Here is a 12554-nt window from a genome sequence, read left to right as displayed (position 1 = left end):
CTTCATATTTGCGATTGCAGTATACATACATACAAAGTTGCTAAAAGTTCAAGATACTGAACAAAACAAAGTCGATCATTCCAGTTCGTTGGTAATTTAGCAGACCTTTTTTCAATAAACTTCCAATGATTTTTGTCATACAGAGACATCTCACTCAGAGTGACCTGTGTCCTGTTTATTTGTAATATAATATGGTTATGCTATAAATGTCCTCAACAATGGCCATGCTTCGGCTTTCTTTTCCTTTATTATAATAAACAGTAAGGGGCTTTTTTTTTTTTTTTTTTTTTTTTTTTTTACTTTATATCAGCATAACTAGCAATACCATTATTTATATATACACACTATATATCCAGCCTATAATCTACTTGACATTCAATAGCAACCCAGCACTGAAACATAAACCATTAACTGATCAAAATATTTATGTCTACTTCCAATCCTCGCTCCCATCTGATCTTCCCGGATAAAAATCTATTCCAATCCTTCCTTATGAAGTTTAGATGATATGGCATGTCAATAGACGTGTAGACCATCACATGATTCTAAAAAATACGTTTGAAAAAAAAAAAAAATACGGAGTTCTAGACATTTCCGCCTTTAAACTACCAGTAATAATTTTGGATGATTATACGGACAACACCACACTTTTTTCAACCACGCCACACTTTTTTTTTTATGACACCACACTTATTTTTTTGGCAGAGTTTTCAATACTGAAGTACACCAAATATGCCACTTCGATTTTTTTATATTTAGTTTTCTTCTTGCCTGCAAAATGAATCCAAAAATCTCTCAAACCGAAATGGACGACAACGAATTACCAATCAAAGCTCTTTTATCAAAAATGAACACTGATGTAATTAACGATGGTTTTGAAGAGTCACTGGCAATTGAAGCTATCAGCAAGGAAGAAAAACAGGGATATGTAAAGGATGATGATAAAAAAAAATGCTTAATTGGGATAGCTTGAGCGATGCAGAAGAAGCTGAAATTGAAGACTGCACCGCTACTATTACTGTACCTTCTTTTGCTGAAACAGTCAGCCAAAACGAGGAATTCATCAAGTCACAGGAAGCTTTTCAAGAAGCGTTTCCAGTCGGCAAGCGTTTTGTCGACAAAGATACTGCAAAGACTAACATCCAAGAATTGAGCAGATCTAAAAACATTCCATTTGAAGCGCAAAGAAGCAGTTCTATTTATATTAAGCTTATATGTAAGCACTTTGTCTCTTATCGTTCGACTAGACAAAAAGGTATTTTTAAATGTTTTTGACATTTTCTGAAGTCTGTAATAACGTTTTCTTTAAAGATAATATGGATAAGGACGGCCAAACTGTCGAACGAGGAGATACTCTTGGCGACATTGCCGATGGAAATGAAGGTGTAGAAGGTGATTGTAATAAGCGTCCCTCGTGAAAGACCGAAAAAAAAAACGGGCTGTTCTGTGTTTGTTTACGTTAGATTGGATGCTAGGTGTGCCAAAGGGGAGTGGGTGATTCAATCTGCTTGTTTCGAGCACAACCATCCTTTAAGCCTTGACGAGTGAATGTACAGCTGTATTAGAAAGTTGAGTGTTGAAAACCAAAAGTTTGCAATTAGTGTTTTGAAGAGCGGAACTACACCAAGTGAAACTTTGAAGGTAAGTATTTCAATTTTGTCAATTTTACCACGAGCGAGTTAAGTATGATTAGCGTAGTCTTCATTTGATTATTTATAACAAATAAAATGAACATAACTACTTGACAATAAATCTTACTTTCTAATGTGAACGACTTTTGCTTTTGTATGTTGACTCTCCTATTCCCCCTTTTTTCCCTGTATGACACACTAGATACTTGAAATTAGAAGCATCAACAACGTTACTGTCACAGACTTGACAAATATACAGCAACGTTTTTGCCGCGATTTGGATGGGGTTCAATTGTGTGAATTCATTAAGGACCTTGAGCTTACTGGACATGAAGTTCGCTACAAGGTTGACGAAAAAGAAAGAGTTTGAGGAGGGTGTTTTTTATTCATGAAAATGGAAAAATGGAAAATAGAAGACGGTCTGAATGCGTCGTCATAGATGCAACGTATAAAACCAACTCACACAAAATGGTTTTGCTCAATTTTGTGATAGCAGGGACTCTACGCTCAAAAGAAAAACCAAAAAAATTGACGACTGTCTCAACTGCAGGCTGTTAGATGGATTGTGAGACATTTGAGATATATCAGTGGGGTATGGCTTCATTTCGTGATAAAGTTTGGCCAAATAACAAGCCAGTTGATGTTCATCCAAAGTACTTTGTTACCGATAATGATGAGGCCTTAATTAAAGGAATTGGAGCTACTTTTTCCGTCTAGCAAACAAATTCTGTGCTGGATTCATGTCCATAAAAGTTTTCTTCTTCGTCTGTGAAAAGGGTGATGACAAAAAAAGCGAAGCTTGATCGTAAGTAAAAGGGCGATATTAGCGTTTACTCTAAATGTCTGATAACAAATTTTTTCATTCAAAAGATGGCTTTGCTATGCAGTACGTGTGATGAAATTTTGGTCATAAAGTCGTCTGGATTATAAATGTATCCACTTATTGACGTCCTTATGCCGGTTACCTTTTTATTGGTGTAACTATCGCTTCATAGATATTTTATGATCCATTGTGGAGGATCAAAATCCAAATTAACATTCAACTTTAAAATCTTAAAGTTAAAGTTTTTTACACTCATCATATTTTTATCCCGAATAGCACTGTTAATGTAAACTGAAATCCATACGTACGTTAAACCTGGCAATATTTGCATATAGTGGTTTTCCTACTTATAGGTAAATATCGGGGTTGATTAATCTATTAAATTATATTCTCTTCGCTTAATAGTGGTTCCGTATCTTATTGAGTTAGCTAAGCCCAATAAGCTCTATCAAAAGGTGAACATAGTTTAATGTATGAATCAACTAGGTGATACGATGGATTGAGGTCATTTCTTGATCTTATTCGATCGTATCATTTAATTATACTCTTGTGTCACAAGTTCTTTATGAGTAGAGGAAGGCGCATAATTTAGATAAAAAGACTGATTTCTGCAACGATTATGAGTGATTTAATAGAGATTTTTATTATAAAAATCTTTTAATTGATGATAATATTATATTTTCTTTTGTATCCATAGTTACCCTGCAAATATAACAGTTTATACAAAAATCACTAGGTGATTTATATAACTTGACCAAAGCATTTTTTTTTAGCTACAGATTTTCCGATGCAGCAATTTGTAGCTCAAGATTCAGATGCAAGTTTATATGCACGTCTAGAGAATATGGATGCTGCGAGTATTCTAGCAATGGATTAACCCTCGTGGAGACGGTAACTATGGCTTCAGAGCTGTCAGCTTGGCTGTATAGGGTCATGAAGAAGCATGGAAAAACGTGAAACAAATGATGCTTAAAAAAAAAAAAAACTGTCCTTTAGGGTTGGAACGACTTTATTTATGTATTGTATGAATTAATGGGAATGGGTTGTACAGTAAGATATATAGAGTTTAAAAAGAAGGGTAAATAATATACAAAGAAGAAAAAAAAAAGAAATATATACAAAAGAAGCTATTGTTTGTTTGTTTTTTTTTAACAGACAATACTGGATGGAGAGATAAAAGTTGAATGGGCACAGTTGGAATCTTCATAGGTCTCTTCAAAGGCAGGGAAAGAGAAATACATGTCTTGAAATGGACTACTTTCGGATGTCGTGGTTCTTTCCAAACTAAGTTCATCTTCATCATTGGCTTGATGTTGGGAGGGCGAAACAAGTAATATCAAGTTCTTGACAAACGAAGAGAATGAATTACGGCGAGTGTTTTGAGAGTTCATCTTTTTTTAAAAATTGTTGCTTTTCCAGTTAAGATACGCTTTTTTGTGATTAATTTTTACTAGTGGTGGTGATGCTTTTTTTTTTTTTTTGATGAAAAAAATTAAAAGGGAAAAGAAATAATTTTTTTTTAATTCAAAAAAATCGACTTACTTTTATACTTTAGTGGTATGTACGCCGGCATGATTCCTTAAGGCCAAAGCGAGAAAAAAAAAAAAAAAAAAAAAAAGGTCCCGATCCACCCAAAGTAAAAGGGGGGCCTGGACTCTTCTCTTTTTTTTTTTTTCTTAAAACGTGTTACACTCCTTTTTGATTGTTACCCGTAATCTCCGCCACTGTTTCTTTTTTTTTTTTTTTTTTTTCTCTTTTGTCCCAAAACCCTTTCTTTTTTTATTATTATTTTAAAATAAGCCTGTGACCGTTTCATGACAACAACACCTGTCAAGTAAATGGGACCCACAAAAAAAAAAAAAAAAAAAAATATGGCTTAATCTAATGTTCTTTTCTAGAGTGGCGTTGAGGGTGAGACCCTTAAAAAAGAACGAATCAGACATTTTCTTGATTCGAGATGAGAACAATGTGGTTGTAGAAAACGAGACTTTTCATGTCGACCGTGTTTATCAACCTCAGTCAACACAAGAAGATATATTCAAGTTCACTTTACTTCCTCTCATGGACGCTTTTGAAAGAGGGTACTTTCCTTTTTATTTATTTTTTTGGTACCTGAACTTTTGCTAACTCCGGTGTCTTTTCTAGTGAAAATGTGACATTAATTGCATATGGGTAAAAAAATAAAGTACTGAAAGAAATAGTATCGAATCGTTTTTTTAAAATAAAAAGGTCATGTATAGACAAACAGGTTCTGGGAAAACGTACAGTCTAGGAACAGGTTTTGAGTCAAATTTGGATGGAGGTAGATACAAGAAAAACAGCTTTTTTTTTTTTTTTGTTAGTAGTACTAAAAATGCACTTAGGTTTAATTTATCGATGTGCTCATTGGTTATTTTCAAGCATGATTGAGAAAAGCAGCAAATCTTTAGGAAGGCAATCATTTGAGATTCATATTGCATTTCAAAAAGACATTCAAAATATGACGCACATAAAAGATGAACATAGAATTGATTCGGTTGGGCAACTCCAAAAGTTGGTAATTTCAAGAAAGCTAAAAGACATCATACTTACATCATATCTGTATTTTTAGTTTCTTGCAAGAAAATAGCTCTGAATCAAAATCCAGTGTATTCTCAATCACTCTTCACCAACACATATCGGATGGAGATATCATTCAATCAGTCGAAAATGATATACCGGATAAACACATTATTTCCACCCTCCAATTCATTCATCTCGCCTCTGAATTCAATGTAACCTAACATTTACTTGGTCCCATTTAAAATTATTCATTTATTTATTTATTTCTTTTCTGTTCTAGTGCCCCAATTCTCTTTCTATAGCTAAACGACGTCATGTGTCTTCCTTTTCGGTGGAAAAAAGTCACATTCTGTTACTAGCATGTGTAAGTCCTTCCATCTCGGATACCACTGAAACTCTAAAAGTACTGCACTCTATACGTTCCTTACGCAATTCGGATGACTTACAACTCCAACTCGACCATTCTCATGCTGAAATAGAAATCCTAAAACAACAATTAGCTGATGCTCGTCACTATCACGGTCCTCCCTCATCTTCCTCTTCTTCACGAAGACTCAATAACAAGAAACGACCCGTCATGCATCGCATGAAATCTTCTTCGGCTAATCTACCTAGCAAAAAGAAAAATATTGATGGTTTATTAGAGTTATTACGAAAAGAATACTTGTATACCACCGATGAAAAGGTAAAAAACAATAAAACAGTACTATATATATATATATATATATATATATATATAAAAGAGAGAGAGAGATTCTAAATTTTACTTAGCGAATATTGCATAAAAACCCTTTTTATATATTAGTCACTCGATGAATCACTAAAAGAGAACCATAATGATATACTGGATGAAAATGAATTAGAAGCCTTGGTGAGTCTTCATCTCTTTATAAATACATATATATATATAAAACTCATAAGGAATAATTCCATTTAGTCTGTACCGTCTTGGTCTGATGCTCCACCTCCTCCCAAATCAGCCACCTCCTCCAAACGAAAATCCATCTCATTGGACTCCATGTGGGACGACACCGATAGTTCCATGACAACCACCACACACAAAACAACCTCTCTCCTTGTCACTTCCTCCAAATCCAAAGACATGTCTACAAAACGTCAAAGCAAAAACATTGTCAAGATGTTACACCAAATTCAAGCAGATTTACTGGTAAAACGGGAATTAGTGGGTCAACTCGATAAAGCCCAGGCCCAATTCATTCAAATGAAGTCCAATTACGAAACTCGATTGAACGAACTAAAAGACCATCTTTTGGACATGCAAGCTCAACGCGACGCTGCACTCCGGAAATCATCTTCCTCCATTGTACCCATCGCAGGTAAAACTACCGCTGTACACCACCTGCGGGAAAACAGACAGGCCTCCGAAGTACGATCCCAATACGAAGTCAAGCTCAAATTATTAGTAGCAGAGAATTTGGAATTACGGAAAAAGCAACGTCAATCCACCACGCAGGGTCAAACATCACAGGCAAAAGCAGAGGGTATCATTGGTCGTCTGCGCGCAGATATAGAAGCCCTCAAACTCGATAAAAAACAACTCCACAGAAACCTCAAATCAGAACTCGAGAAATCTCGTGAATTACAATCCACTCAACAAAAACAAGTCCAAACTTTCAAAAGAAGAGAACTCATGGCTTCCGATGCCAAACTTAAACTGGAACAGGCTCATGAAGCTCAGTCCCAGGTGCTAAAGAAACGGACAGAAGAACTGGCTGCACTGAACCTGCAGATAAGACACCTGACAAATCTATTAAGAAGGGCTGCAAATGAAGGCACCTTCTTAAATGAACCCACTTTAGAAAAAATCTTGCATGATTCTTCTTCCGCTTCGGCTACTACTGCAAATTCTCCAAAGAACATGAAGAGGCCAACCAGTAGACTCTTTACTCCCAATGGAAACTCATCTACCACTTCAAGTCCAATAGACTAAATCACCCTATCTCACCTTACCCTTTTGTTATATCTCTCGTCAATAACCTATTTTTTTTTTTTTTTTTTACTTTACATAAAAATTCTAATTTAAACAGACATAAGCCTCTTGAAACAATCAATTCTAGTTTTTTTAGTATGCAAAAAAAACCCCGCGCCTATTGTAAACAATAAACAAAAGCCTGCTGTATTCATAAAAAAATCATTGTTGTATGGATTCTCAATAATAATAATAATAAAAAAAAAGGTTACCATGTGGATATTTTATCTGTATACTGCTTTTCAAACAGCAACATATGCACCTCCGTGAATTAAAAGGGGGTTAGGTTAGAAAGAAAGAAAAAGTTCGGATATAGAGTAAACATTATACCTAAACCCAATTTGTTATTCTTTACTCTAAGCCTGTTATCATTTACAAAGTCTAGAACAGTTTTTATTATTTTATGTTTGGCACGTCCACCACATGATATCCTTCATATATATACTCAGCTTCTCTTGTTGATAGCTCTGGCAAAGTTTTTTTTTTTTTTTTTTTTCATCACCATCTTTACACGTCTTATGAGAGCAACATGATGGTTTGCAATAAATAGATTCGTTCTATTTTTATATAAATAACAAACACCGAAAAGCTATTTATTATAATCTATGCGCAACAAATAACAGAGAATTCCTCAGCTGTGCATCATGATTGGTCTAAAAATCCATTTTTTGTCAGATCTCTCTTTATTTTTTTGACAAGCATAATTTTACTTGTCATCCGCCCTGTTCATAGCAAGTATATATGTATTTCATAAAATATGATAATTAAAAATAGATTTCTCATTGCGAACCTGTTATTCAATACAAGCAAAAAGATATATATATATTTATAAATTGCCTTGAGCCCTTCTATTTCGTTTCTCTTCTTTTTCCAAAAACAAAAAAGATCATGCGTAATAAAGAAGAGGAAGAGACTCCAATGGAAAGTATTCTCATCTTATCCCCGGAAGACGATGATTCTAGGTTAGACCCTATTGATCGAGGAGGTACAAGCTCTACTAATTACACTGTCACAGAACAAAACGTAAGACGGTCACTCCTCATCAACGACGATCATGTCAAACGAAGCCCTTCCTCCTCCTCTCGTCAACATCAAAAGAACAAACGCTCCTTTGCATATCATCGTCTTTTCCATAAGTTCAAAACATCTGTACAACAAAGAATGGCTTTCCAGCCTTCCGTACCCAACGATCCTCGCTTATTTTCTAAAAACAAGAAACGTCTGATCTTGGCTTGTTTGGCAGCTGGCTCTTCGTTGAATGGATTTTGCTCCACTGTCTACGTAAATAATAAAAAAAAAAGCTTTTGTCCCAATCTACAAATGACATCATATATTAAAATAATACAACAGTTTCCAGGTATTCCCGATATTCGTGTAGACTTGAATGCTACAGAAATAGGTATCACACTCGTATCTTCCTTGTTCATCTTATTCGGTGGTATCGGCGTAAGTGAAATCATGAAGAATATGACTTCATTTTTTTTTTTTTAACTGACAAATTCATTTATTTAACAAAGCCATTGTTTTGGGCTTCCATGTCAGATTATTATCATATTCGAAGGTACTTTTCTGGTTCCTCTCTCTCTTTTCTTTCTAAAATTCATTTTTCTATCAAAAAAAGGTTTCTTTATTTAGTGTCATTATTAATCTTTATTGGTGCATCTGTGGGCTGTGCTCTATCAAGTAGTATTTGGATGTTGGTCGTCTTTCGATGTATTCAATCCGTCGGAACATCAGGTACCAAAAAAAAAACAATGCTTTTTACCTGTCTTCTTAAACTTCTGTCTTAACCCTTTTTTTTCACCTAAAAAGTCACCATGTCGGTGGGTGCAGGTACTGTGGCGGATTGCTGGCAAATTACTGAACGTGGTTCCGCATTCAGTTTTCTTTTCGTAGGTCAATTTCTCGGTCCCTTAGTTGGTAAAAAAAAAAATCTAGCTCTTCTCAAAAACTTTTTTATATAGCACTCAGACATCATCTGTTTTTTTTTGCAGGTCCCATTGTGGGTGGAGGCGTAACAACAGCCATCGGTTGGCGTAGCGTGTTTTGGATCTGCGCAGGTTATGGTGTCCTTTTATTCTTGTTTTTATTCTTTTTCTTCCCAGAGACATATCGCTTGGATCATCAATGGGATCAAACATTTACTGAACTACAAAGTCAAACCACCTTGGTCGATCTTTCTTCCGTAGTCGTTCTTGATCAAGAAGAGCCTAAACCCTCCACTCCTCCGCCACCACCACCACCAGTGGAAAATACTACTAGGTTTAATCCCTTTAAAAGTTTCATGATGTTGAAATATGCATTCGTTTGTTGCGTTGCCATTGAAATTGGCTTTTGCTTTGGTACCATGTTTACCCTTGAAACATTAATACCTGATCTTTATTATGAACATTATGGATTTGATTCATGGCAAACAGGTAATTTTTTTTTTGTTATGGTTTCGGTCTTCTTTTAACTTGGATAAAATAGGCCTTAGCTTTATCGGTGCGGGAATTGGAAATGTGCTTGGATCTATTGTATCCGGTAGACTATCGGATTACTTGTTGATTCGTTCAAGTAATCAAAGAGGAGGTTTATCTAAAGCTGAAGATAGACTCACTTTAAACGCATGGTAAAGTTCCCTTTCTTTTATGACACTTTATCTTTCTTTTTTTCTAAAAAAAAAAAAAAAAAAAAACTGTATCTCATATGCATATGACAGGCCTGGAGGATTTATTTTAATCCCATTAGGTGTATTATTATTCGGTTGGAGTATTATGGCAGGCTTCACTGTCTGGCCCGCTATTATTGGATTTAGTATCTTATGCTTTGGCATGAGTCAAGGTAAAATAGATCCACCTATCAAAAAATTGATTTTCATCCATGATAAAACTCACAAAGAACGAAATAGTATATACAGCAGGTTCTGCCTACTTGGTAGATTCAATTCCCGGAAAAGGAGCTTCGGTCACAGCCGCTTGTAATTTCTTTCGAATGACCATGGCGGCCATCTTGAGTATGGTATCTCCCATCATGGGATCCGCGTTATCCATCGGTTACGTCTCTGTGCTTTTGGCTTCCTTAAACATTATCGGTATGGCATTATTGGTCTTGATTAAATTTAAGGGTGTTCATATGAGAAGAAAAGCTGGCTTTACTAAATATTAGTTTCTTAATAAAAATAAATGTCACCCATCACTTTTTTTTTTTTTTTTTTTTTGGTATTACTTCAAATTGAGTTTGTACCTTACACAGAAACACTAATTTAGACTTTCAACAATAAAAAAAAGAGAGAGAGAGAGAGCGTCATGATAGCTTTGTGATACATGCGCTCGGGCCCCCATTCTTTTAACTTATCAGTGCCCATGTTTTTTTTTAAAAAAAAAAAAAAATCCCCAAAACCTTAAAATGATGATGATGATTTCCCACCGGGAGTTGAATAAATTTACGATGTAATGTGTACAACGTATGATTTTATTTCGCCCTTTTCAGTTAAAAAGGGCAATTTAGCCGTATCCCAACGTACCCAATCATAACAAGAGATACAATCGTTTGATATTGATGAGGATAAAAGACTCGAATATTTTTTTTTGAAAAGCAGACCAATTTTGGTTAGTAAACTAAAAACCAATCATCAGATGATAAGCACAAGCTTCACCTTCTAGACTTCTACGACAAATGACCGCAAGCACGAATAATTAATGTAATAGACCTTTTTCATACAAACATTCTCGGATCTTGGTTGTGAAAAAAGAGCACTGTCCACAACCTTTTGAAAATTGAATGCACTCTTTCCTTCAAAAATCTGACAACTCAACCAACCGCTAAAAAAATAGTCCAAGATCGTAAGAATTGGGCTATTATGTAGAGTACAACGGATATAGACTACCTGAAAAATTGTTTAGTATTAACATGAGGTCATCTAGTGGATAGACATTGATAGGAAAGCCAGCTGTTACAGACACTCTTACCGGCAGAGCTGTTTCCCGCATTATATTACAGGTGCTAACACGACAAAGTTTGTTTTGTCCATGGAACTTTAAAATCCCCAAAAAGAATTCCTCAAAACGAATTAAAATTAACTTTAGTAACCGTAAAAGGAAATCACCTACTGAAAAGAAAAAGTCAACATCAAAAGGCACCCGCACTGGTCATTATATGAAATTTTTTAAAAAATATGAAGTTTTTTAAAAATAACCATGGACGAGTTGGATTGTTTTCCCGAGCAAAAGGCTACTATATTGTAATGAATAATGCACCCATTCATACAGCAGACCAAATTGATGAGCGGATGGTTGCAAGAGAGTACATGAGTATCTATTTTTCAAGATAAAAACTGAGCTTTAAGAAACAAGTTGGAGCTCACATATTTTATTTACTAGAAACACACAAACTTTGTTTTTTTTTAAAAAAAAAAAATAATAATCACTTCAGGTGAGCTTTTGAAATGCTCATTTGCAAAGTGTTGCCCATGAGTATTATAACAACTTGAAAATTCTTGGGCATATTATGTCTGATAAAAGAACCTCTTGACTATTGTTTTCGCTGTCATAACACCTCCGCTGGCTTTCAAAAGAGCAATAGCCTTCATTATCTCTTCGAGACAGCTCACCAAGTAATTAAATAAGACTTGCTATTATTTTTCTTCTCAATCATTTAGAATCAGGAATGTACCTTCAAGGTCAAGAAAAAATTGAACAATGAAGTGTTGTACTCTTAAATCTTTTTATAAAATCTTCTCCTACCAAGATTTTCTTTTCCCTGAACAAAGTTATATATCCCATGCTTTGTGTATTGCATGGACCGCAATCGAATATATATGTCTAGTTGTGAAAAATTAACATGATTAACACAAATAAATAAAAGGCTTTTTATAGTATTGTTTACCACTTGGCTGTACCAAATAAAGTTTGAGTTTTCTAAACTCTTCCACAAACGCATATTTATAGTGGTCAGCTACAAATCTCGACAAGACATTCTATATTTGGAATCGTATTTTATCCATTACAAAGATAATGAATAAATGACCAACTATCCTATTACGTTCCATTGATAAATCGGCATGTTTTTTTATTATCTTCTACGAGTGCCTTGGTCTCATTAATCTCTTCGAACTCATCGATATTACTCTAAGAATAATAAAAAATAACATATCAGTTGATTGAACCTGAAAATTGGATATAAAATATACTTGCTGCAGCGACTATATCACCGATATAATCCTTAGCCTCAATCGAAAAGTCACTTGGTTTCTTTAGTTGTTTCTTCAAATGACGGTATATTTCTTTGTCTGCGTTCGGGTGTGGAGACAGATTTGCACCCAAACGGGTCATACCATTCTTCTCCGGGATACAGTGTCAAGATTATTAAATAACTAATTCCTTTTTTACTCTGTCTGTATAAAATCAAAATGTCTATAAGACAGCCCGAGTTAAATGAAAGCGTATACAGTTGCTTATATGTAGGATCTCAAGTGTTCATTTGAAACCAAATAAGGTACTAACGATCTTTATAAATTGGTCTTACATCCGTGGCAACTCCCTCATTGACTGCAAGTTTATATAGGACCAAAACAGTGTTTTAAGAGGAG

The 12554-nt window shown here is 34.9% G+C and overlaps 3 protein-coding genes across 3 annotated transcripts; 2 read left to right on the top strand and 1 right to left on the bottom strand.

Moving 5' to 3' along the window:
- Positions 1-4244: 4244 nt before the first annotated feature.
- On the top strand, positions 4245-6991 carry EV154DRAFT_214459 (P-loop containing nucleoside triphosphate hydrolase protein). Its single transcript, XM_051594394.1, has 8 exons — positions 4245-4535; positions 4600-4626; positions 4695-4756; positions 4818-4986; positions 5045-5207; positions 5276-5680; positions 5801-5866; positions 5933-6991. Exons 1-8 carry the CDS (start codon positions 4339-4341, stop codon positions 6944-6946), a joined length of 2103 nt encoding a protein of 700 aa, XP_051463131.1. The 5' UTR covers positions 4245-4338; the 3' UTR covers positions 6947-6991.
- A 508-nt stretch (positions 6992-7499) lies between these two features.
- On the top strand, positions 7500-10166 carry EV154DRAFT_491952 (major facilitator superfamily domain-containing protein). Its single transcript, XM_051599618.1, has 9 exons — positions 7500-8266; positions 8336-8431; positions 8503-8546; positions 8607-8722; positions 8798-8905; positions 8980-9402; positions 9455-9596; positions 9687-9808; positions 9876-10166. Exons 1-9 carry the CDS (start codon positions 7874-7876, stop codon positions 10130-10132), a joined length of 1701 nt encoding a protein of 566 aa, XP_051463130.1. The 5' UTR covers positions 7500-7873; the 3' UTR covers positions 10133-10166.
- A 459-nt stretch (positions 10167-10625) lies between these two features.
- Positions 10626-12297, bottom strand: EV154DRAFT_476354 (uncharacterized protein; the record flags this gene model as incomplete). The annotated part of the gene is made up of 4 exons (XM_051598026.1): positions 10626-10853; positions 10936-11111; positions 11710-11787; positions 12156-12297. The coding sequence occupies 4 exons, from the start codon at positions 12295-12297 to the stop codon at positions 10626-10628; spliced, it is 624 nt and encodes a 207-aa protein (XP_051463129.1).
- Between the last annotated feature and the right edge of the window lie 257 nt (positions 12298-12554).

Source organism: Mucor mucedo (assembly GCF_025094135.1).
Source record: "Mucor mucedo strain NRRL 3635 chromosome Unknown EV154scaffold_4, whole genome shotgun sequence".
Lineage (NCBI taxonomy): Eukaryota > Fungi > Mucoromycota > Mucoromycetes > Mucorales > Mucoraceae > Mucor > Mucor mucedo.
Note: the sequence above shows the minus strand (reverse complement) of the source record. Positions and strands in the feature narration are given on the sequence as shown.

Coding starts and splice junctions, on each gene's coding strand:
- EV154DRAFT_214459 (XM_051594394.1), top strand. CDS start 4,339: ATGTTCTTTTCTAGAGTGGCGTTGAGGGTGAGACCCTTAAAAAAGAAC. Junction 4,536..4,599: donor ATGGACGCTTTTGAAAGAGG/GTACTTTCCTTT, acceptor TGTCTTTTCTAG/TGAAAATGTGACATTAATTG. Junction 4,627..4,694: donor GTGACATTAATTGCATATGG/GTAAAAAAATAA, acceptor GGTCATGTATAG/ACAAACAGGTTCTGGGAAAA.
- EV154DRAFT_491952 (XM_051599618.1), top strand. CDS start 7,874: ATGCGTAATAAAGAAGAGGAAGAGACTCCAATGGAAAGTATTCTCATC. Junction 8,906..8,979: donor ATTTCTCGGTCCCTTAGTTG/GTAAAAAAAAAA, acceptor TTTTTTTTGCAG/GTCCCATTGTGGGTGGAGGC. Junction 9,597..9,686: donor AGACTCACTTTAAACGCATG/GTAAAGTTCCCT, acceptor TGCATATGACAG/GCCTGGAGGATTTATTTTAA.